At 36.5% G+C, this 27,217-nt stretch overlaps 1 protein-coding gene across 1 annotated transcript in view; it reads right to left on the minus strand.

Annotated features, from left to right (window-relative positions):
• Positions 1–220: 220 nt before the first annotated feature.
• LOC134796367 (putative inorganic phosphate cotransporter) overlaps positions 221–27,217 on the minus strand; it is a 41,156-nt gene continuing 14,159 nt past the window's right edge. The window contains exons 2-11 of the mRNA XM_063768539.1: positions 12,708–12,838; positions 7,944–8,123; positions 5,106–5,244; positions 3,932–4,158; positions 2,731–2,880; positions 2,452–2,584; positions 2,078–2,202; positions 1,816–1,935; positions 1,230–1,365; positions 221–944 (exon numbers count right to left, since the gene is read on the minus strand). Of these exons, the coding sequence (XP_063624609.1) occupies positions 868–944; positions 1,230–1,365; positions 1,816–1,935; positions 2,078–2,202; positions 2,452–2,584; positions 2,731–2,880; positions 3,932–4,158; positions 5,106–5,244; positions 7,944–8,123; positions 12,708–12,838 (1,418 nt within the window). The 3' untranslated portion in view covers positions 221–867. The remainder of the gene's footprint in view (positions 945–1,229; positions 1,366–1,815; positions 1,936–2,077; positions 2,203–2,451; positions 2,585–2,730; positions 2,881–3,931; positions 4,159–5,105; positions 5,245–7,943; positions 8,124–12,707; positions 12,839–27,217) is intronic.

Consider the following 27,217-nt stretch of genomic DNA (forward strand, 5'->3'; position numbering starts at 1 on the left):
ACGCAGTTCGGTGTTTCTAATACGGTCGGTTCTACGAACACCCAGTATGCTGCGTTCCATTGCTCTCTGGCAAACCTTGAGTCTGGACTTTTCAGTTTCAGTTTGAGACCATGTTTGGGCGCCGTAGGTAAGGATAGGCAGGATACACATGTCGAGGCCATATGGCACACAAATCTTGTACTACTTTGTACTAACGTGGCTCGTTATCTACTTCGATTTATATATACATATTACATCATATTATTATGCTTGCATTGTAAGCTTTGTACTAAACTTAGGATTATTTATTATAGGGTATTTTCCTAGTAGTCAAATCAGTTACTTTTTTATAACTGTCAAAATGATTTGCTAATATGGAATTTATATGAAACATTACATCGTGACGTCACGGTCAACTCACCTGCTTTTTATATTTCTATCCGATTTATTAAATAGAACTTGTGTTCAAAAATAACTACTATCTGTGTTTTTCTAATAATTATCTGGTGCTTTATTTCATGCATGGTGTAAACTAATTTATTTTAAATACAGTATAATACCCTATTGTAAACTACTTATTTCGCCTTCGAATTTTTTATAAAAGTTTGTTAACGGAAAATATTAAACTAATAATTTACAGTAAATGTTATCATTACCTATAATGTAATGATATATGAAACAACTGTAGTATGTGAAAAAAATAATGATTTGTGAATTATACTGACGTTATTTAATAAAAGAATATTCAGATATATTTTTGGTTTTTAAATATTATTGTCACTTTTTGCTTATAGATATTTTTGAGCTATTGGTTCTCACATTCAATTAAACAACATGACTAGCTAGCACAGCTAACAAATAAGTTAACACTCACACAACTCTACATTTCTAAAACTTCTCTTCTCCGTAGTTTGAACTGCTATTCTTTTTTCCTGGTTTATCTTCTTTAGTTTTCACTCCCTTTTCTGTGAAAAAAAAACATCATTTTAATGAAAATTCTTACTCGTATAGTGTGTTGGTTTTTCTTGTGTTCATTGTATTGGTTCCTCTAGGTGTTGTTTTTAATAAATACTACAACATTTATAACTTTGTAAGTTAAACCAAATCGATTGGACCAGATTCAGTAATCTGCATCAAATACAAAAGTCTATAAGTTATCCAAACGAAAAATTTAGACCACAATGAATGAAAACTGGCTATTGATACCTGTTATAAGAACTGTTTTATTAACTTTGAAATTGTGAACTTACCCAAACTATTATTTTCAGTAATAGGTTCATTCCATGGTTGAACGTTGCCAGACATGAAGAGGACATAAAACATATTACTGAGGAAGTAGAAACCAATGGATATGAAGAATACCTTCCGCCATTCCGAAGCGCTTGTCTAAAAAATAATAAAATATTATATTTATGTATTCCAAAATGCATTTAATCGTTAAAAATAACAAATTTCAATAAACACATACGCACTAAATTCAAATGGAAATGTTTAAACATTACCTTTCCCTTTTTTGAAGCAATGTACCCTAGTATCTTTTGTATACTTAATACTTTAGTGATCAATTGTATCTATTGAGCTAAAGCAACTATTGATCCAAATTAACTGATTGTGTAAGTATTAAATTTTACTTTTAATCTCGGCAGATTTATTTTTATAATCATTTATAAAATACCTTTATTCCCAAGCTATTGAAATAGCCCAATGTGTAAGAATTACCTTTCGAATTAAGAGACCCTGTAATTTTTCTTAGCTTTTAGTTTGTTAAAAAATAAGTTAATTTATTTTATGGAACCTTGGGCAGGATCACATCATAAGTAGCAATTATGCATTTACCTCATCTTTGACAACAGCTGAGACACTAAGAGGCGCTAGAATGGAGAAAATGTTTCCAACGCCATTTGTAATACCCATCAAGGTACTGGCAAAGTTCGGTGATATATCAATATGTGTGATCTGGAAAACAATAGAAATATATTTACAACTAGTCTTAACGATCAACTTAGAGAAACACAGGTCAGTGAGAAGAATGAAGCTGAAATGGTTACACAATTTTTAGAAAGTTTACTAGATGCAACAATTGGAATATTATCCTTACTAAGAAACCGACGTAGTGAGCGCCGTTTAATCCAACAGTGAAAGTCAGAATTACAACCGCGAGTGTCAAGTGTCCTGCCGGAAGATAGGAGAGGATCAGCAATGCAGCTGCAGGCCCCCAGAATGCTGGAAAAAAAATCACATTTATTCTAAAGAGATACATCGGTTTTGCAAATACAAAGTTTATTTTTCAATGTTACAAAATTTTTCGAATAATATATCGGGATTCATCCATTTGCTTTAAAGTATCTAGTAGTAGGTAGACTGCATTCGGCACTTACCAGCAGGTGAGATTGGTGTCAAAGGCTTACCTTATTCTAATTAAAAAATAGTACATAATCAAGTGTAGTAATGTTAACTATTAATTAATCATACCAATAGTATTAAAGATTTTTCGTGTAGTGGAAACTGAACAAATGTTTCTGTTGATAAGGAAGTCCGCCGACCAGCTGAAGATGAAACTGAGGATGTACATCGCAACATAGGGAAGCGCAGACAAGATTCCATTCTGAAAAGCAAACATTTTAAAAATTAAATTAAGAAGAAACTATTTTGGCATTTGTAATAAAAAAAACAACTTGGATAATAATCAACAATAACTAAATTTATCACGAAATATATATTTTTTAATTGATACACATTTAAGAAACTCACGCTTTTAATGTCGACCCCAAGAACCTTTGCCATGTAGGAAGGCATTTCAGTAAGGAGCGTCCAGAAACCAAGACTCTGTCCGCTGTGAGCGAGTAGGATAGCCCAGAATGGAAGTGAACTCCAAATGCTCTTCCATGGGGTCACCATTTTCTAAAAAAAAGACTTGTCTTGTTAAAACTTATTTTATTTGTTTCTTTCTTCTTATTTATTTATACAACTATAATAATCCTGTTATATTTATCCGTATCTTTAAATCTAACTATAATCGCGAAGCGTCTAGTTGACGTATCTGGTGACCTGGAAGCTGGTAAGAGCTGGCCTGGAAGCTTTCTCGCACAACGTATCAGCTTTGTGATACAGCGAGGAAATGTCGCCAGCATCCTTGATACAATGACTCAAGGGCCTATTTTAGATTTAAGCTAGTTATTAATTTCATTTATTAGTAGTAGTTAGTAGTTAGTAATTTCATCACTGTATATATCTTGTATGTAAATAAATGTTTTTACCACTATTTAACTTAATTGCATGCACCTGATAATGATAATTTATTCATATATTTAATTACACAAACGGGTCTACCGCGATATAATTTCATTGTTTTTACCTTTAATTCCTAAACATACAACAACAACAACAATTCATTTTTATAAACTAATTTCGGGTAGTTTAGTGGTGTTTTATTAATATCTCCGTTGACATTTGTTGGGACGTCAGTCTTTCCGTGACCACAGCTGGTGCAACTCAGCTGAAACGTCAGAATTAAAGGTAAAAACAATGAAATTGTATCGCGGTAGACCCGTTTGTGTAATTAATTATGTGTACAAAACGCGAGTGTTTAAAGTGATTATTTATTCGTACGAATAATATTTTTTGAAAGTTCAAAAATTAACACCAGCAATCGCATGCTGCCAGGAATCTTGCTTATTTTTAGATATCTTAGAAATATCAAATATATTGAGAACGGGTCACTCACGTCACGTATTTTAAGCCGAAAAACGCTCGACATGTCGGTCCGCAGTCTGCGCCGGTCCGTCACCGTCAACGCAAGCTCCTGATGACACTCCTCGGTACGGAGTAAAACATGGCGTTTTTCGACTTAAAATACGTGAGTGACGCGTTCTCAATATATAATAATTATATCTGTGTCTCATGGAAGTTTGTTATTAATCTTAGAAATCTAAGTATGAACAATTTTTTTTACCTTGGCTTCACTAATGTCGGCCGAAGCAGTATTTGTCTCGATATACTTTCTCTCCTCCTTCGAAATCCATCGGCTCATACCCGGCGTAGAGGCTCCGAAGATGATCCACAAAAGAGACCAGCCCAGGCAGGAGATGCCCGTGACGTAGTAAACCGAAGGCCAGCCCCACCTGCTTGCTGAGAGCACTCCGGCTGACATCATCTCGATTATAGTGCCTAGTTGAGCTCCTGAAAAAAAAATGGTCGGTTATAGCTGATTGGCCATTCTTTTGTAAATAAAATAATTGTGCCGAAAACCAAAAATGCGATGTGGTCACAGAACACTCAGAACAGCTTGTTCAGGAGGACGACGTCGACTAAGGATTTTAATAGCATTGTATTAATCAAACATCATCATTATTAACAGCACAATATTAGGTAATTAATTTTATTAGATTATGGTAACTAGCCTTGCACGTAATATTTGTATATTATAAAAAAACAACAAAATGCAGTCAGTTTACAATACGTCAGGATTTCTGAAGATCTTGCATTGCGAGTATTTTTTCAGGAAAAGGAGTTAAGTACAAAGATATTTCGTCCTAAAATATTTACTTATATATAAGAATTATGGACCGGACTCTCTCTTGGATGATGACTAGTATGGATTGTATGTTTTCGTGTAACTATCATTTCCTACCTAATTTGCTTAAGTATCATCAATTGAATGGATTTAATTAAGTACTTACTTAGGTACCTAATTAATATTTGATAATGTTTAATGAAGCCGCTTTCAACTAGAAATACCTATGCAATACGCATATAAGCAACTCTATAGTCTTGGAATTTAATAGTTTCTATAATTATATAAACCAAACCAAAGTAGCCGACGTAGCCCTGACAGCCGCCAAGCTTAAATGGGACTGGGCCGGACACATCTGCCGTATGCCAAACGACTTGTGGGCCAAGAAAACTACCGAGTGGACACCAAACATAGTGCGGCGGCACGGCAGACCTAGAAGGAGGTGGCGGCACGATCTCGACGTCTTTCGGAAAGATTGGCCTAATATTGCCATAGAACGAGACGCGTGGAAGAAAGAGAGGGAGGCCTTTGCCCAGCAGTGGGGCACAACAGGCTAACAAATAAAAAATAAAATAAAATAAATAAATAATTATATCATACATTCGTAAGTTACCTGCATATACTATGGTCCCCATACGACTTCTTTCAGACACTGGTGACCATTGGCCGAGCAAACCGTGTAGACTCGGATACAGCAGACCCTGAGTAAGACCCATGAGAATACGGCAAACGCAAACCGCTACCCATCCACCCTGAAAAAACAAAACTGAATTTGAAAATGGCAAACCCTGCCGGCGCTGGTGGAACTAGTGATGTACCAATGGAAATGTTTGTTTCCCGAAAATATTTCGTAGTGAAAAATACCGCAATGATAACTATTGTCCTAGTAACTTTCGCCCAGCAATCCAAGCAAGCCATATAATATAATATAGTCAACATACACCTGTAATTGATGGAGCTCCTGAATCTGTTTACCATCCAAACAGAAACGTTGTTAGTAACCGTTTTTGCGAATACGAATAAAATTGTAGGCACGATATAGTGGAGTGTGCTCAAGTCATAAAAAGGTCAAATACGGCGTTCACTGTATAAGAGATTTCCTTTGGTAGAATCAATCTTTGTGTTCCTAAAATGTATTTAAGAAGTGGAGCCACCCAGATTTTTGATGCAGGTGAGGGTTGGGGGGGTTTTAAGGGTCGGTGACGTCTGAGGTTAATATTTTTTTAAGTATAGTTTCTATGTCAAGTTTAGTATCATTTTCAACTAAATCAAAGATGTAGACATAGATTACATCTCAATCGGTTCAGCCGTTATTGATTTCCCATACAATCTTACACCTTCCTTTTCACTTTTGAGAGATTTTTTTTTGAATAAAAACTATCCTATGTTCTTCCCGGGACTCAAAATATCTCTATACCAAATTTTATCTAAATCGGTTCAGCGGTTATTGGATCCCCATACAAATTTCCACCTCCCTTTTCACACCCTTAAGGGATGATTTTTGAGATTAAAAGTATGCTATGTTATTTCCTGGGACTGAAACTATCTCTGTACCAAATTTTAACTAAATTGGTTTAGCGGTTTAGGCGTGAAGAGGAATTAAAAAAAAAGTATTTTTTTTATATTTTATTTGTTTTTACTTCGGAATGGTGTCATTATGATATCATAAATGAATTCGGCATCCCCGATTTATACGAAAACGATACTAAACTTGGCCTAGTAATTTAAATGACATAGATATCAAGATCAAGTTGAGAGCCCTCCCCCTAAAAATTTACATCAAAAATCTCGGTGGCCCCACTTCTTAAATCCATCCTTGGGTCCTAAGGACCAATCTTACCAAAGGAAATATCTTGTTCACGCAACGCCGTATCCCACCCCCAGCACCTTCCGCTAATAACAATAGGTATTAAATTTTCAAAATAGAGCTCAACATTGTGTAAATAAGTCCGCCAATTTTTGAGATATTAGATAATTTCGGTAGCAATTTTACTCAAGTTTACACTAATTTAATTTACATATAGATATATATCGGAAATAGATGCCTCAATCTCACTGTCCAAGGCCCTAGATCACGCGGTAGGCCTAAGAAGCGCTGGCTGGACGTCGTAACAGCGGACATGGGAGAGAACAATCTCACACCCGAAGATGCCGAAGACCGGGCAAAGTCAAAGGGCGGGAAAGTGGAGAAGACTGAGCAGGAAAGCGGACCCTGGCGCTAGGCCGGGAAAACGCTAGGTCGAAGAAGATAAACCTACTATATTGTCAACATTTACGTCCGGAAACAGGGACCAAGTCTGGTAACGGATGGTCCATTACCAGAACTTTGTCCAAGTTTCCGGTACCATCACTAGTTTTGATCTAGTAAATTTTAATTGCCGATGATTTTTTTTAATATATTCAAATATATTCATCGCTTTTCGAGTAATTCATGCTAGCAATATAATTATATATAACTAACCTAAAAATCTTTGGTTATAAGTCGTTATGCCGAATGAAAGATTTATCAAAATATAATCCAAAATTTTTGTCAAAAAAGTCAATGGGAACGACGCCGCCGCAAAATACAATACAATCTGATTATATACAATTATATCCAACAACAAGCACTAATCTCCTAGAAATGTCGCCTCCTTATAAACTGTGATAGACCTCTTCCAATTCATCTCAGGAATGTTGAAAAAGCAACGAATAATTTGTATCTCGAAAAATATTCGTCAACTTCTATTGAAACTTATTCCCATGACTTAAGAGTCAAATTTGAAATGTTTTCATTGATTTTCGAATACTGCCGGCGGCAAAATTGTTTTAGTACATTTCTTTTGGAGGGGTTTCTTTTAACAAATTGCTGTCATTTGTTTTCGCCCGCAAGTTAAGTCAAGATTGATTCGGTGATTACTCCTTTATTAAACGTTGTCTTGGATACAAGTAATTAATGAATAATTAATTACTTAGGATACATTTTAAGATTTGTACATTGGCTATTTTCATCATCATCATCATCAGCATATTTACTTCCCACTGCTGGGAAATAAGTCTCTACTTGGATTTTGGACTTCAGTAACCGCTAAGAATTTTCTTCACTGTACGAGTATGTATTGTATTAATAGGTACTCACATATATTATCTTACATTTTCGCCAGGAATACGCGTTGTCCAATAAAGGATGGCTCTCGTCAGACCCGGCTGTGTCCGGGCCGAAGCTTCCGGAGCTTCGTTTTCTATGGAAAGCACCACGTGATCACCGTCCACCGTCATAGAAAACTACATGTCGGACGCCCCGGCCCGGACACGGCCCGGTCTAGCGTGAGTCATCCTTTAAGCATAACGTCGGGCTATTCAAAGCCATCCTGTATAATGAGGAACTCCATTAAGCGCACCAGCGCACCAATAGCAATCACTCCTAACTAAACAATGTTGCTGTGAGCATGAGTTTAGCTTGTTCCAATACCTTTTGAGCAGCATACGGCACGAACAGATTGACGAGACCGTTGGACAGCATCGCAGTCAGAATGAGGTTCTTGCCCCCGAACTTTCCGGCTATCATGCCCGCCGGAATCTGCAGCACTATGTAGCCCCAGAAGAATGATGACAGGATCAGGTCTTGGATGCTGCGCTCCCACTCGAAAACCTAGGAAAAGTCAGGGTTTACTTTTTTTAGTGTTATTATTATAATTGACCGAAGCGAAGCGAAGGTCTACGTTTTGACTCGGGCATTTTGCTTTCGTATGTCCGGATGTTCTCCTCTACAGGTCGCAATTCTTAACCGATTCTCGTGAAATTTTGTGACCGAATTTTATGACTAAATAAAAATTTTTTGTCAATCCGGTTTTTGGAAATTTTTAAAAATGGCGGAGTCGTGATACCTGGCGCCTAAACAAATAGTCGTATCGATATCATAAGACTTTTTTCTTTTTGAGACATGTTTACAGAGTTAATAGCAAAAAATGCAGAAAAAAATTATCGCTGGTTTAGGCGGTATTTAGATATTTAATTTTAACTAATTTTAATTTGAGAAGGAGTAGCTAAATTTCGTCAACCCATCTAAGAACTATTTGGCTCAGTTTGTAAACGTTCGCTTTTTCTGTTTGCACAGAGGGTCTGGGTTCGATCCCCAGTAATTGTATGCTGGGATATTATAAGTATTATAACTTTTTGTATTTTTTTACACATAAATTTCGTATTGTTTTTCTTTAATTTACTATACACCGTGTTTTTATTGAATTCCGTTAACTTCGGGGTATAGTTAAGTACGTTTATAAGAACTAAATGGCATAGTTAATTTTCAAAAAAAAAAATTTTTTTTGTTTTCTTTTTGTTTTCTTTTTTGTTTTTTTTTTTTGTTTAAAAAGTAATTAAATGTAGCATATAGCGTTGTTGTAACACGGGCATTACATTTAACTCAACCAAACAATTTAAATCTGTGACATATCAATGTCATTTCGTACATCAATCGACCGAGATTGTACTTAAGTTTAGTAGCAAATGTATGAACTCATTCTAAACACTAATCAATATGTAAGCCGGCCCTAAGGCAAGTGTACACGCTTGTAGAGGCCTTATAGTAAAAAAATAAATTATGGATTATCTCCGAAATGGACTTAATTAGAACATCGGTGTCTTTGAGAAAGTTACTTGATTTAAGCTCAGGAATGCACCCTTGAAATTAACGGAAATCAAAAAAAAACACGGTGTATTTAAAGCTCTTAGCACCATGTTATTTCAAGCTCTGCTCGCGAGGTCTACAGCTCACAGAGCCACTAGTCATATAGCTTATATTTATTGGCTCCTCTGCACGATGGGCCTGCGCTGGCCACTCCAAGGAACGCAGCCATGCGGTAGAATGAGATAGCAATATCACTTGCTCCCTCTAACGCATAAATGCGTCCCTTGGAGTGGCCGGCGTTGGCCCATCGTGTAGAGGAGCCATAATACACTCAAAGAATTTGATACACTGAAAATAATACACTGAAAGAATGAATGTGGAGGGAGGTACGAGGAAAAGGTGGATGGACTGTGTGAGAAATGATGTGAATAATGAGATGACGGGCGACAGAGAGGTATGGAAGAGAAAAACATTGTCGACCGGTCTGGCCTAGTAGTCGAATGTGCACAGGCCATAAAAAGGTCAACTACGGCGTTCACTGAATAAGAAATTTCCTTTGGCAGAATTAATCTTTGTGTTCCTAAAATGTATTTAAGCAGTGGAGGCACCCAGATTTTTGAAGCAGGTGGGGGTTTTAAGCGTCGGCGACGTCTGAGGTTAATATTTTTTTAAGTTTAGGTTCTATGTCAAGTTTAGTATTATTTTCAACTAAATCAAAGATGCGGACATAGATTACATCTAAATCGGTGCAGCCGTTATTGATTCCCCATACAATCCTACACCTTCCTTTTCACTTTTAAGATATTTTTTTTAGTAAAAACTATCCTATGTTCTTCCCCGGAACTCAAAATATATCTATACCAAATATTATTTAAATCGGTTCAGCGGTTCTTGAATCCCCATACAAATTTCCACCTCCCTTTTCACACCCTTAAGGGATGATTTTTGAGATTAAAAGTATGCTATGTTATTCCCTGGGACTCGATCTATCTCTGTACCAAATTTTAACTAAATTGGTTTAGCGGTTTAAGCGTGAAGAGGAATATAAAAAAAGTATTTTTTCATATTTTATGTGTTTTTACTTCGGAATGGTGTCATTATGATATCATAAATAAATTCGGCATCCCCGATTTATACGAAAACGATACCAAACGTGGCCTAGTAGCTTAAATAATATAGATATCAAGACAAACTTGAGAGCCCCCCCCCCCCCCCTAGAATTTACATCAAAAATCTCGGTGGTTCCACTTCTTAAATCCATCCTTGGGTCCTAAGGACCAATCCTGCCAAAGGAAATCTCTTGTTCACGCAACGCCGTATTTTAAGCCCAGCACCTTCCGCTGACCCTGCATGTGAAGCCGATGGTCCTGGGTTCGAATCCCTTTGTGTGATATTATTTGTGTGATGACACAGATATTTGTTCCTAAGTCATGGTTGTTTCCTATGTATTTAAGTATTTATACATTATATACACGGTGATTCATGAGACGTGAGCAGGACTAATCCTGCACACTCAGTAACTGATATTTGATCGATCACCGTCGTATTTAGGTGAAACAACCACAATTTTCCTATTTTTTAACTTTTTGGTGAGGGCAAATTTAATTCTCTACAATCATGGTCACGCTACAAGACCTAATTAATAAACAAAACCTTAATGTAATGACAGCAGTTTTGATTACGAAGAAAATAAACTGTCAAACTTGAGTGAGATACGAGTTTTCAAAAGTAACCAGACCGTGATGACAGTGATGACATTCAATTTGACACAGAATATCGGTAGTTTAGTATTCTAATTTTAGGGTGACCGTGCATGTCGTAAATAAATTAATAACTTTTTTTTTCAACACGACTAGAAAATTAACGTTAACCTCACTAATAATGATACGAAACAGTTGCTTATAATTTACGAAATGCGCAGTGTTAGTCCTGCTCACGTCTCCTGAATCAGTCTGTATATCGTTGTCTGAGTACCCACAACACAAGCCTTCTTGAGCTTACTGTGGGACTTAGTCAATCTGTGTAAGAATGTCCTATAATATATAACATAAAATAAAACATGCTGCGCAAGTGAATGATGATATTTAATACACTCAAAGAAAATCTGTTTTCACTCGCTGTCTGAGGAAAGATTGTTCTCTTTATGTACTTATTCCTATTTTCGAACCGCCTGATACACGTGTTATTCATTTGAGTGACCTTTTGTCATTCATTTTCGTAGAAATATCTGGCATTTTTATAAAACATTTTGCTTTCTAAACTCGATATTTACTCTGTAAACACCATAACAAATAATATGACGCGGAAATTTGAACATGTATGTTTATTATTGAAATATAGAATGTTTATGTGAATCTCTGGAATAATGAGATAGGTAACTGCGCGGCGGTTCCGCGGCCGGCAGACTGACACTAGGGATGGGTCGCGGGTATTTACCCAATTTACCCACCCAGGTAATAGGAAGGTAGGTTAATGTATGTTAATACCCGGTAAATACCCATCTACCCGGTATTTACCCGTATCTACCCAAATGGACGGGTAGATTCATTTCTTGTTGCACATGTCGATTTGTGTTACAGTGGAGATATAAACCGAGTTAATGGTTGTAATTATTGTGTGTCATTTAAAATGAAATGGTTTAGTGAAACCTGTAGTTGTAACTAAGGAATTTTTAGTACAATTTTGATAAATATTTAAAAAAGGCCGTCATAAGAGATTTTTTTTAGATTTGAGTAAATTATCGTACTTATACGTTGATAATACACATTTCAACTTCGGTCGGCGGAGGGTGTGGTTGGGGGATGGGGGTAAAACTGACCTTTTTAATATTTCTTGGAATCTGTCATTAATATCGAAAAGTTATATTAAAAACGGGTCACTCACGTATTTTAAGTCGAAAAACGCTCGCTCTTAATATTATGCTATTTAATATGTCTGTGTCTCACGGAAGTTTTGTTATTAAAATATCGAAAAGTGTTGTATGTACAAACTAAAGTAGAAATAATTTTCTACAAAAAAGGTTATATACATTTTTGTCCTAAAACTAAATTGTATTTGACTTATGAGCTTCCCAAGTTGTGATACTGCACATTTTTTTTTAAATAATTAACCCATAGTTCTTATTTTCATCCTTCTAATGTATTTAAAAGCGTTTTAAAACATTTCCGGAAGCCATGGAATGATTTTACACGATTTTCATAATTGGACTGATATGTTAAAATCGAACTTCACCTCATAGCAACCTTTTCGTAATTAGTTTGATCATACATTTTATGTAACATTATAAAAAAATACTTAAATTAATCTTATTTATACTCACATACCATTAAACACATCAAATTAAAGAAGAAAAACGAAAATACCCGCGTATTTACCAGCGGGTAGGTAAATATCGGGTATTTACCGGGTAAGTTACCCATCTCTACCTGACACAGCAGGGTTACGAAACGCATCGCAGTTAAAGTGTGTGTAGTTTTTAAGATAATTGTAAAATATGTATGCTAGTTGTAAGGTATTTAGGTAGGTACTTATATATCTAATCTATGTGCCAATAGTTGCCTGAAAATAAAGATTTCTTTTCGTTTCATAGCCAATACAAATTTGACTCACTGGGTAACCATAGTCGTTGGAACTGGTCATGGCCACGATGGCCATGCTCATGCTAACTCGTGTTGCGTAGGCGACAGTTGTGGATAGGAACAGCAGAAGAACCATGACGTGTCGCATTCCGAACATCGCATCTGGAAAAGAAATGTGATTGAATCGATCAATTCTGAAATGTATGTTAAAAACTAATTTACAAAAACTTAAAAATGTTATTCGGCACTGAAGGGTTATATTAAACTAAAACGGGGCTGTATCGCGTAAGCTTAAATTTGCACATGAATAAATATAAAGTATGTAATATAATTAATCTGAATTTTCAGTCCGCTGAGTTGTAAAAAAGGAACAGTCAGAATCTCAAATACCTACCTAAGTAGCTGTTTATTAAATTTCAGTTTGCGTCAAAATGCGACCACTTTTGAAACAACAATAAGTACGATTCGGTAAGCGTCGTTATAAGCTTTTTTTACTTGTGTTATTTAGTATTTTTTTAGTGATTGTGATGTCCGATTTATTATAAATCTTCCCAAATATTATTAGCAACGAAAATAAATTCTGCAAAAATGCACACATTCGCGTTTTTTTTTTCACTTGATAGTTCGATAAATTCCTCATGTCTATTCTCTACTCGTCTCTCCGACAAATCTCAGGTAGAAAAAATAACAAGGAAAAGCTTTTTAATAACTTTAATGTATATGTGGATTAAATGTAATAGTAATCCAAACGGTACATGCTCGCGTCTAATCCAATTCAGCTTACTACTCCATTAGAGATATTGCTTGACCTTTATCATGATAATGCGCCTACCTTAGATTTAACAGTATGTTACAGTGAGGAAATAAGAGTTGTTGCAAGTTTGATAGCGATGTTGTTTTTAGGGTTCCGTACCCAAAGGGTAAAACGGGACCCTATTACTAAGACTTCGCTGTCCGTCCGTCCGTCCGTCCGTCAGTCCGTCCGTCCGTCCATCTGTCTGTCACCAGGCTGTATCTCACGAACCGTGATAGCTAGACAGTTGAAATTTTCACAGATGATGTATTTCTGTTGCCGCTATAACAACAAATACTAAAAACAGAATAAAATAAAGATTTAAATGGGGCTCCCATAAAACAAACGTGATTTTTGACCAAAGTTAAGCAACGTCGGGAGTGGTCAGTACTTGGATGGGTGACCGTTTTTTTTTGCTTATTTTTTCGTTTTTTTTTTGCATTATGGTACGGAACCCTTCGTGCGCGAGTACGACTCGCGATTGCCCGGTTTTTTTTTTAATTTTCGGTGATTCGTTTATTGTAGTATTTTACAGTGAGGAAATAAAAAACCGGTCAAGTGCGAGTCGGACTCGCGCACGAAGGGTTCCGTACCATAATGAAAAAAAAACGGAAAAAAATGCAAAAAAAAAACGGTCACCCATCCAAGTACTGACCACGCCCGACGTTGCTTAACTTTGGTCAAAAATCACGTTTGTTGTATGGGAGCCCCATTTAAATCTTTATTTTATTCTGTTTTTAGTATTTGTTGTTATAGCGGCAACAGAAATACATCATCTGTGAAAATTTCAACTGTCTAGCTATCACGGTTCGTGAGATACAGCCTGGTGACAGACAGACGGACGGACGGACGGACGGACGGACGGACAGACGGACGGACAGCGAAGTCTTAGTAATAGGGTCCCGTTTTACCTTTTGGGTACGGAACCCTAAAAACTGTTGCAAGTTTGATAGCGATATTGTAGAAGTTGTTTTTGTAGAAGGGTTATTTTATTTAAAATTTTAGGTGATTCGTTTATTGTAGTATTGTTAATTTGTAATGTTGTTATTGTATGTTTTTCACTGATACTTAAAGTAAGATTTCAACAAGCTTGCAGACACACTCCTGTATATTAATGATTATTGTCCAATTTGGGAATGTTTATGTTAATTCTATTCAGAATAACGGGCTCTTTCGATAAGTACTAATATAATAGGCATACGTGTCTTAACTCGGGGCACGTGAAGTGATGTTATTTAATAAAGTTTATTACCTTGCCTTTAGGGGCTCGTTATTAGACATGATATCGAACCTCTTTACTGTAATAGAGGATTTCCAATGAGCAAATGCATAAATATACATTAATAAGTCGTGCCCCGAGTTAGCAATATATATTTATATATATATATATATATATATATATAATGTTTGATTGTAAGATGGTTAGAAACCAAGAGCTTACCTACTTTTGTTTGTTTGAATATGGTGGTACAATCTGCAAAGGCGTAGGTAGGTATATACCTATTGTCGATTTGTCGCCGTGATTCCTACTGACATTTTGGGAGAAGTACTTTATAAATTTTAAAGTGGAAAAATTACTGTCTTGGTTGAGACTTGAACTCACGGCCTCTGGATCGATACTCCAGCGCTCTGCCATCTGAGCCACCAAGACCTCATCCATAGCAAGCCAATCTTTCCACTATATGGGTGGGTTCTGCTTGTTAAAAATTAAAATAAGTATTTTATAACTAAGATTATTAAGTCAAGTAGTTATACCTTTATTCAGAGTTTTTTCAGAAATAAATGATGTAAGTAAACATACATTATCTGTTCAAATGTCACCCTGACTTTGTACTCGCGAAATGTCATAAGATGTTGGATAACTAAATCACGTCCATGTAGCCCTTGAGACAATTCTAAATCTGCGCGAGGAATGTAATGTAAACCCACACAACAATAGTAAATAAATACCAGTAGTTATATTTTTCATTATAAGCTTGGTTTTATAAAGGTATGGTAAAGTCGTACAAATTCTGTGGAGGTAATTGGCATCAAACTTATTACCTTATTAGCGTGCTGTTGAAAAATAAAACGTTGGCCTGCCAGGAAGAATAAACGCTATTTTTTGCTCACAAACTGTTATACTAACAATTCTCGAGAATTATAATAACTTGAAATCTTGATCGTGGCAGGCGTGGGTCACTCCGCGATTTCGTCGCTTTCCTACAGGTAGCTAAAAGTACATCCGTTCCGCCCCAATTTTGGCGAAAGCCATAAGCTGCGCGTGGCGCTGTCGTCACCTAGCGGCCATATCTGTGCTGATCGTAACAGACGCGTTTTGTTAGAGAGTGAGTCTTCTGTACCTAGTGCGATTATTTATTCTGTGATCGTGGGAACATCCGTTTTTAAAGAAGCGTTTTTATGCCATAGGTACCTATATATTTAAATTTGGCGAATACGTCCTAAAAGTGTTTTTTTTTTGCAATTAATATTTAGCCCATTACTATAGGTACCTACTTTTTCGATGTCAGCGAGTAAAAACGGGTATACATTGAATTGAATTCCCAAATATTATATTGTTATTCGAATTTTTACGAGAAACTACTATCAGTCCCAAGGATGGCTCTGACATTTTACTGATTTTTCAGTTTCACAACCCTACTAAGGAACAAAAGTATTATTATGCGTCAGGGAAACGGTGTTATAAGTTATTAATTCATTATTTAACTTTAGCTGAATAATATAAAATATCTGTATTGTTAAATGGTGCACTCTTTTCAGAATCACAAAATATTATTAATGTTTTGTCACCAGTAAATTGCCATACGATAAATAAATAAAAGTAAATAGTAAATAGGTACGAGCTTGCTGTTATTTTTTACTGTGCTAGACGTTGCAAACTCGTAGAAGAAAGCGGCAATTTACATTACTTTGGAGAGATACAAGTAAATTAAACTTTATTTATTTATTAGCTGATGTAAGAGACGGGTCTTCTCAAGATCGGGACGCCTTCATGGCCATTGTCACTAGTTCCGACCCAAATGCTATTCTTGACCACTGCAGACTTTTCTATCGTCTGTCTCGTTCGTCTGGCGGAATGCAGAGGAGTTAACTTGGAGGAATTAACATCGTCTGTGGCAGCAGGTATGTGTTGGCCCTTAGGTAGCCCTTAGTAAGCTCATAATTTACTTAAAGTTCAAGTTTTGTTATTGTCATAGATCGGTAACCTTTTGCTTTTGTCACATTTATAATGAATAACTTTAATATCATAACCAAGGTTTACTGTGATCTAATGGACAGTGTTACTTGCCAAATTTAATGCTTACGTGTAACTTTCCGTGTTATAATTACCTGAATAAAATTTAATTAAACAACTAGTTTGCTGGTGGTTTATCCTAAAATGTAATAATACAGATATTAATGAACTAACAGCTCTACCGTTAGCAGTCTGAGCTGGAAGTTGTAATTTTAGGGTATGTAGGAGTTTTGAAAGAAGAAATAAAACAGCTATCAAGTGGACTCTTGTATTTTCTTTCCTTTATTACATCCCTAGGTATTATGTAACCAGCCGGGTACATTTTCCTTAGTTTCATAGGTTTACAGGTTACATAAACTCAGTTTGTAATTCTAAAAGGGATCTTTAACAAGTTTAGTTTTTAAGGATGCTTGTTTTTTTTCTAATGAAAATATGTATAAAATTAAACAAATCTTCACGTTTACCAAAATACGCAGATATGGCTAACCAAAATTGGGGCCAAAATTAAAGAAATACCTACATGTAACAAAATATGTAACTAGACTTTTATTAACATTAGATAAAATTTGTTTTAGCATTTACTAGATTTTTGGAGCTGGCCAACATAAAATTATTAATCGTTAGTCATTTGAGCTGCAAAGCATGCCAGGAAAGGAAACATACCTACATTACTACGTACGATATTCAACACAACCCTATCAGAAATATCTAAAATAAATAAAATCACATAGTTTTCATTTTTTTCACGCCTATAAGTCCTACATTTCAAATAAATTATTTAAAGTACGTTAAGTAATTAAGTTACTTTAGTACGTAAGTTGAGTAAGTAAAAAAAGAAAAAAATTGCAAGAATATTACCTGGACATGTAAGCGTTATGCAGGTGCTACCACACTTAAAAAAACAATACACAGAATCTATCCATTCTTCATAAGAATGGGCACATTTAACCAATTTTGATGGTCCTTACAAGTAATGGCTCATTGAGTACGTGACAAGGCTATCTATCACGATCATTAAACACAACTTGAATGTGTAAGTGTTGCCATATAAGTTAATGTTTTAGTAATATAATTCGCAGGCGGCGGTAGGTACCTAAACGAAATATTTATTAATACAAGAGAAAATTAAAAAATTAGTTTCGGCATATATTTAATTTCTTGTACAAGCTTTTATCGCTGACTGTACTTTTATTTCCACGGGCAACTAATACCTACTCATGGAGACAATTTTTACAACCCACAACACAATTAGGTTGCGTTGTTTCACCACAGAGTTCCTATGGCCACCCTCTGTCTGCATCATCAGATCAGCTCGATGGTACGGTCGGTGTCGGTGCCCCAACTTACGGACCCAAGTTGCCATACTAATTGAACAGAAAAGTGGATACTTATATTAGGAAACCGACTGTACAATAATATTGCATTGTATGACCCGACTTACAGATGTACAAAAATTTCAGCTTCATTGGAAACCGGGAAGTGAGTCCGTATAAATAATAATAATAAATAAATAGGACATTTTTACACAAATTGACTAAATCCCACGGTAAGCTCAGGAAATGAAGAATACAAAACGCGAACACGAAAAATGTTTCCTCGTATGTGATATGAAAAGCATTGTGTGTGTCACATAATAGCAAAATTACTTCCTCCTTGGGCGTTAACTCTTGAATCCCTCACTAAGCTTAGGATTCTATTGTAGAGTCCCTCGATATGCTCTGAATTATATTATAGAATCCATTGCTTCATTCAAGATTCAATGTAGGCCACAATTTGTGACACAATCTATTATAAGTAATTGAATTAAACTTAGATCTTACAAAGTTGACGCTTTGGAACATTTTGTATTCTATTAGATTATTTTAAATTATATTCGGTCTATTGATTACAGACACATAATATGTTTGCACGGGAACTTATGCCTAGTCGTAAATATAAGAAATAATAGGCGTAGTCGTTTATTAGACAGGCAAAAATGTATTACAATAAATCATACCCGTTTCCTAGGTGTTAGTGCATATATAATGTAAGTATAGTTATTTTCACTTGACATAAATATGATAGGTACGAAAACTAATAACAGCACACCTTGTGACGCATATTTTATATTATGTAGGTATGAAAGGTGCTTATAATATTTTTTTATGAACAACTCATAGCTTATATAAATTATGAGTGACACTAACTTAATTTTTTTGGCATTTTGCCTTTTTTCCTGAGTAGTATGCTTGGCCCTCTTCCTGATTAATCTATATTAGGGCCACGTTTAAGAATTATGTTTTAGTACTTATTCATTCAAGCCAAACGTGCATATTTGATGATTTAAATCACCTGTGGCTCGAATCACGAATTAACTACTTGTGTGGAGTGGCATTCATGTTTTTCATAATTATATTTCATCATCTACATCATAATTTTAGCCTTCAGTCGCCCACTGCTGAGCATAGGCCTCTCTTCGTGTACGCCACTTATCCCGGTGCTGGGCTAGTCCCGTCCAAAAGTGCCCCGCCATTTTTCGAATGTCATCCACCCAACAAGCCAATGGACGACAGGCGAATCTTTCATCCGAAAGCGGCCAACATTTTGGCCCACCTGCCATCACTCTGCCTAGCAACATGTCCCGCCCAACTCCATTTAAGCTTGGTTATGACGTCACCCACGTCTCGCACCTTGGTACGGCGTTGGATCTCGACATTCCTCACTCAGTCTTGCAGCTTAATACCGAACATGGTGCGCTCCATGGTTCTTTGTGCTACTCGTATTTTATGCACAGCCCCCTTAATGAGCGTCCATATCATTTATAACAAAAAGTTCGCTGACCCACTATCATCTTCAGACGGCGTATTATGGATGGTTTTATCCACGTGATAAAATAACTGTCACTTTTTAGCACCACGGGATAAAAAGTGACGGACACTGTTTTATCACGCTGTCACGTAGACAAGAACGACCATCATATCCGTACAGCTTTGATATCCTTATCGTGATTCCTCAATTCCTCGTATCCCTATAAAAGGTTCGCAACACACAAATTCTTTTCTATCTACTTGCATATTTTGTGTCGACTTTTTCGGTGTTCGCTTTACCAGGTACATAAAGGATGAGTCACGCTAGACCGGCCAGGGTCCGCGCCGGGGCAACCGACGCTTCATTTTCTATGACATGTGATCACGTGATGCTTTTTATAAAAACGAAGTGTCGGATGCATCGGCCTGAACCCGGGGCGTTCTAAAGTGAGCCATCTTAAATATACTTATTACGATCTGCCATATAAATATCACAAGTACGGCCCCCGACATTGAATAAACAAAATACTTCAACAGATATGATTTATCAAATACACAAAGTATTGGTTGTCGATACAAGACACCTTTTACTTGATAAGTAAATCATCGAATTTCTTACTTAACGATCAATGACTTAAAGATCAATTTTGCGCCATTAGGTAAATCAGATACGTAAGTGTGAGAGACTGAGATTAAGTCGTTGACATTATGTAGGACGCGTGCATTTGAAATGCAAATATTGATTAGATAAAATAAAATAAAATAAATAAATATTATAGGACTTTAGAAGGCTTGTGTTGAGGGTACTCAGACAACGATATATATAATATATAAATACTTAAATACATAGAAAACAACCATGACTCAGGAACAAATATCTGTGTCATCACACAAATAAATGCCCTTACTGAGATTCGAACCCAGGACCATCGGCTTCACAGGCAGGGTCACTACTCACTAGGCCAGACCGGTCGTCAAAAAAATAAATAATTTTTGTAATAGGTACTTTTTTTCGGGTCAAGTACGTCAGTTGCGGAAGGGTGGTCAAATTAATTCATTTCTATTAACAACATAACATTTTATAATTTTATCCTTTAAGGATGACTCGCGCAAGATTGGGCCGGGCCCGGGCCGGGGCGCGTTCGACATGTCATTTTATATGACGGCTGACCGATGAGCACGTGGTGCTTTCCATAGAAAACGAAGCTATGACAGCTTTGGCGCGGCCCCGGCCCGGTCTAGCGTGAGTCATCCTTAAACTAAGCCCATCTTACTTTCACAAAAAGTTTACACAATTGTGTGCACATGTTACATAGTTTTTTCAATGATACGTAGAAATAGTATTTTTTTTACGTTTATAATAATAGGCAGCATAACAACAACCTAAGTTTTCTATAGATAAGAAAGAATATAATTATGTTTCATGTATGGAAACACCCCATAATTTAAATTTTATTCTTAGGTATATTTTTATTATTTGTTATAAATTCCAGTTGTTTATTTATTACAATTGTTGAGATATATCAACATCTTTATTTATTACAATTGTTGAGATACATCAACTGGAATTTATAACAAATAAAAATATACATAAGAAAAAAGTTCTGTCAGACAGAAAGGTAGTAATAGGGTTTGTCATCCTTTGGACACGAAACCCTAATAATAAAACAAACGCCTACTTCAAAACACTCGAACTCATTGACAACGTTACAGATTGATATTATCATTGATATTGGAATCCCAGCACTTAAGATATCATCAGACACGAGCTGTCCTATTTTATCTCAAGGATTATAATTATTTGCTTCTGAAGCACTCAAACTTTTCCCAATAGGTAAGTAGTTTTTCAAGGAATTATATAATGATATCACCCGTTTTCCTAAGCCTTTCATGATAGAAACGTAAATTCCAAACACGCCTAGGATAACACCTCTATGACGTCACGTGACTTCAAATAAAGTGGTGTTATCTTCGCAACTTATAAACTGAAATAAATGTCATATGCTAAGAAAAAGTGACCAAGGCCTCCGGTGCCCCAGGCTGGAATCGAACCAGCGTCCTCTGCTATCGCGGCAGGTGCCTGTGCCATTCGGCGAATATTATGGGCATTTGGGTGCAATATTTTCTGAAAATAATTTAATTTGTTTTTATACTGGGTGGCCCAAAAGTACGTTGACAACGTTTTTTCTAATTATTTTATTAAGTACTTACGTAACTAAGTATATAGTACAAAATAAGTTAATAATTAAAACTACACTCTTTTTTGCACTACGCTTTGATACACAAACGCAAACGTTTGTTAAAATTTTCAACGAAATGCCGCAGCTCCTCCAAGCATATTTTGTCCCATTCTTTGGTAAGTGTTGCTTTTAGAGCGTTTACACTTTTGTGTTTAGTCGCACAAGCCCTTGTGTCTAAGATTGACCGCAAACTATAATCCACTGGATTTAGATCAGGCGAGTAGGGTGGCTACTCTTTTGAACTTATGAATCCGGGAAAATTATCTTTGCACCACTGCTAATTTCCCCGAATTCATAAGTTCAAAAGTGGCCACCCTACTCGCCCGATTCTCTCCCATTCTTAATAGGTGAGGTATTCTTTCTAATAAGTAGGAACAGTTGCATTTTATTTCTTGAGTGCAAAGTAATTAGATGCAAGTTTTGAGTTTTAGAATGGGATTTTAAGTGATGATTGGATAAGCAATTTTAAGTGATAAAGATAAGTGATGTTAAATAATTACTACATATATCATAGCAGAGTTGTAATGTTTTACAGATAGTATTTTCCTCGCGTTGATTTGGTGAAAAATGCGGTGTTCCACTCGACAGCAAAGTTAGTTCACCTGCCGCATATTGAAACCCTCGCAACGCTCAAGATTTCACGTATTGTACCACTTGATATTCTTGATATTGCTTGAGCGGGTCTCAATATAACTACTCGTAGGGGTAAATAAAAACCAGAAAGAGCGAAAGTAAAACATTGCATATTGGTATCGCTTTTTTAAATAATAATATGTACATATTACATTTTGAATAGAATAGAATAGAAATAATTTTATTCGTAAGCACAAACACAAAATAAAAACTTATACTAAACAGAGAAACATAAAGAACAACACAACAACACAACAACACCATTTTGGACAACTTTACATACTTAAACCGAACTAGTAGTAAGCTCAATGAAGCTTGTTTGTGGATTGTAGACGACGCTAGGTATACCTACATAATAAATAGATAAATACTTAAATCCATAGAAAACAGCCATAACTCAGGAACAGATTATGATACATCTGATAAACACTCAAATAAATGGCCTTACCAGGCAGGATTCGAACCCGAGGCCTCCTGTTTCGTAGGCAGGGTCACTACCTACTAGGCCAATAAGCCCTTAAATTCGCAATAAACTGAGGGCCGACTGCAAACGTTCGACGTGTTACCTCCTTGTCACATTTATGTACGAATTAACAAGTGCGACAGAGAGGCAACACGTCGAACGTGGCTCGCGGTAGGCATTCAGTTTATTGCGAATTTGACGGCCTGATGCGCCGACTGAAGATGGAAGAGTGCCTACGTTTATGGGAAACAGCATCCTCCGTCACAGATATGTCAACTAACAGAACAACTAGTAAGTTTAGCAAAGTTCTTTGTAAAAGTGGAACCCAGGATTAAGGATGACTCCGCTGCTGAGCTTCCGGTGCTTCGTTTTCTATGGAAAACACCACGGCTCATCGGTGATGATGAGCCGTCATAGAAAATGACATGTCGGACGCTTCGGCCCGGGCACGGCCCGGTCTAGCATGAGTCATTCTTTAATTAGTTAAAAACTATTTCATATTTATAAAATTAAAGTAACTTTCATTAATATTTGTTCTTTCGAGGCAATCGCATTAAAACTACACTGTCACAAACGTCTCAAATTCTTTCTATTTCGTCTCGCAAATTTGAGTCACTTAACTTCAAACTCGGGTAAATACAGCTAGATATTTGCTGAGAGGGTCGAATGGATTTATCCGAGTCTGAAATCAAGCGACACATTTATCAGTCAAATTCCAAATATCACCGTAGCTTTCAGCAGGTTAAGGATGACTCACGTTAGACCGGGCCGTGTCCGACCCGGAGCTTCCGGCGCATCGTTTTCTATGGAAAGCATCACGTGATTACCTGTCATGTCATAGAAAAGTAAGCCCCGGTAGCTCCGGCTCGGACACGGCCCGGTCTAACGTGAGTCATCCTTTAACCAGTGTATCACAAATGGACGGTTATCGGGATATGTTACTCTGTCCGTTCAAGCTCTGTGGCGTCTTATATTGCGGCTGGGATGCCTCTTCCACATGCATCCAGATATTGAAATGCCACAGGGTGCGCTGTTTGGATCTCTCTTATAAGTTCCGCATGTATTTCAACTTGCGACCTTGCAGAAACGAAATGCGGACCTCTCTATTCCTTAATTTCGAATTAATAAGCAATCAATGTCACTGACCTTCTCTAGTACAGTCGGTTAGGCTATTTGTTTAACTCTGCAAACTTTTTACTGTACAAAATTCATAAAAAAAACTAATGAGGTTGTCCTTTTTGCAAGCGCGAGTTCATTCGTTTTTACACAAGCTCTTTGTTAACAAATGCAAAGTTTTAGCCTAAAGGTTTTAACGTATGTCATGGTATTCATAAAGGATTTTAGGAGACAAATATGTAAATAAGAAATTTTGTTATCATAGCGATATATCTACTTTAGTTATGTCTTTCTAAAAAGCTAATAAGTACAAAGATAATCTTTTGTTTTGTATTACTACGATTACAAATTAATCGTTATAATCATTAACGCTATCCTATTGTTAAATATAAGGCATAGGTAGCACGAAAATTACTAAGTAAATTTGAAAGCTCTAGTGTGTTTTAGTGGTATTCATCAATACAAAAATATCAAAAGTTGTGGATTAACCCCCTTATTCGTTCATCTTTACCTCCTACAACCTTTGAGATGGGATTACGCTCTTTTGAAAGTTTTAACCTTTTAGGTATAAAGCACAAAAATGGAAATTAATGAGACGAGATTTGCGCAGGCCAAGAGTCTGAAGCAAGTAAATGTCGTATATAAGTAATATTTTAAACCATGATGATGATGATCCTTCCGGCTGATTTCGGCCATGGCGACCACTTTGACTCCTGTTAGCTCGGCGCTCGTGCGCCCGAAGCTGGCTGACGTAGCCGATCTTCGAGGTGAACCCCCGCGCACATTGAGAGCACATGAGGACACCAGCCACTTAGTGGTAGCGTATGGGAGATAGTGGCATAGCGTGAACTAATCTAGCGAAGTCGCATCTGCGAGGCCCTTTTCTTTCACTTTGCCCGAAGGGGTCTCGCGCGAGGCCCCCCTTGGGGCGCGAGGCCGTTGGCGAGGGCCCACTTCGCCCACGCCTAGCTACGCCACTGATGGGAGCAGGCTGGCATGTTTTCAAGTCGTCGCGTTTAGTGTCAAGGTCAACTTTACGTTGCTCCTCGAAATCATGTTGTTTGTTCTGCACTGCATCATCATCATCATCATCATCATCATCATCATCATCATCATCATCATCATCATCATCATCATCATCAAATGAAGTGCTAAGCATGTGCATTTCAATCCCACGCGAGTGTACTCGGTCAAGCGCTCGAAAGCAACTAGTTTAGTACAAGGTCAAGTAAGTGCTCGACCAAATTCGCAATTCAATTTAAATTAATTACGGAGCGCCCGGAGTGACGATGCCGTGGCATGTAGAATGAGATCGAATGGAATTTAATTTGGATTGACACGTAATTGTATTGTTAAAAGGATAATTGGATACATTTTAAATTAAATAACGGATTCGTATAATTTTCTCTTGAAATTTGTTGTAAACGATGTGGAATTAAAATGGTCTATTTATATTTACTCGTATCTATTTATTTAACTGACATTGGTCATCGGTAAAACTGCTCATTTATAAATTTTAGGCGATGTTGTGCATGTGCGTGAAAACTCGTAAGAACTTTTTGTTCTACAAATGATACCTCGATTATTTTGTTTAGCATCTCTATATTATTTTAATATTAATATTCAGACTAGTTTTCAGGAACATGTAAAATAAATATAAATACAATATTTTATCCATGTTGAATCAGGAATCTGAGATTATGTTGTTCGTTCAAAAAATTAAAAATTTTCAAAATTTTATTATTAGGCATTGTACAATGCTGGAGGTCGTGGGCTCCAATTCGGGTAAGGACAGTTTTAATATTTAAAGTCATGTTTATCACAAATTAGATTTATGTTTTCTGTGTATTACACGATGTGTTAATACTATGTATTTGTCTTTATCTATCTGTTTTTTATATCATCGTCTATTATCCAAAACACAAGCCTTTAGTTTACGTGGGACTTGGTCATTTCTTCATACTATTAATAGAAGAATACCTAAATATAAACTATAAACTGCATTGATCCGAGATAAATCAGTGAATAAAGTACAAGTTCAAGGCTCACGTCCGGTTGAGTGTCATCTCGATCGGTCACGCTACGATGTCCATTTACCGCCGGAAATGTTTTTATACGTTTGAAAACATTGTTGTTACGCCTATTAGATACGCTATATTTATAAAAACGTAACACGGAATTGTGAGAGTTTGCTGATTCACATTATTATGGTTTTTTTTAATGTGACTCGTTCTTAACTATACCATCAAAACCATTTAATTAGGATCGGATCGACAGAAATCAGTCGTTAGAGCCTTGTGAGATTTAGGCCCCTCGAATTTAAACTGTTGTGAGACACTTGAGTCTCTACCATCAGTTTTGACATTGACATAACGCTCACGTCTACGTAATTTACTTTCTGTACATCTCGCTTGCACTAATATGCCAGTACGAGCGAGATGCATAGAAAGTAATTTACGTAAACGTGAGCGTTATGTCAATGTCAAAACTGGTGGTAGCCGTACTGGTATTAAGTCTCCGAAACATGTCGGGCGAGTGACTTAATACAAGTGAGTCGAAACTGTAAATTTAGGCCCCTATTCGTCAAACGCTTTATGTTTACACTGAGATGAGTTTTAGACCCTGTACGTCTACCATCAGTTTTGACATTGACATATACGCTCACGTCTACGTAACTTACTTTCTATGCATCTCGCTCGTACTCGCATATGCGAGCAATAGTGCAAGCGAGATGTACAGAAAGTAAATTACGTAGACGTGAGCGTTATGTCAATGTTAAAACTGATGGTAGAGGCTCTGTAGTGGGACTTAAAGTAGGTACTTACTAGTGATAAATGTGATAAATAAACACTGGCGTTTCAAATGTTGTTAAAGGTTTAAATAAAAGTTAATGCCGTAAAATCGATTTTTTGGAAAAATCTTACACGGAAACGGTTTCAGTTGCCCATGCATTTTCCGGTATCATAATCGTTTCAAAACATATTTTTTTAAATTATACGTTGTTAGGGTTCCGTACCCAAAAGGTAAAACGGGACCCTATTACTAAGACTTCGCTGTCCGTCCGTCCGTCCGTCTGTCTGTCACCAGGCTGTATCTCACGAACCGTGACAGTTGAAATTTTCACAGATGATGTATTTCTGTTGCCGCTATAACAACAAATACTAAAAACAGAATAAAATAAAGATTTAAATGGGGCTCCCATACAACAAACGTGATTTTTGACCAAAGTTAAGCAACGTCGGGCGTGGTCAGTACTTGGATGGGTGACCGTTTTT

The sequence above is a fragment of the Cydia splendana genome, chromosome 13 (genome assembly GCF_910591565.1).
Source record: "Cydia splendana chromosome 13, ilCydSple1.2, whole genome shotgun sequence".
Taxonomy (NCBI): Eukaryota; Metazoa; Arthropoda; class Insecta; order Lepidoptera; family Tortricidae; genus Cydia; species Cydia splendana.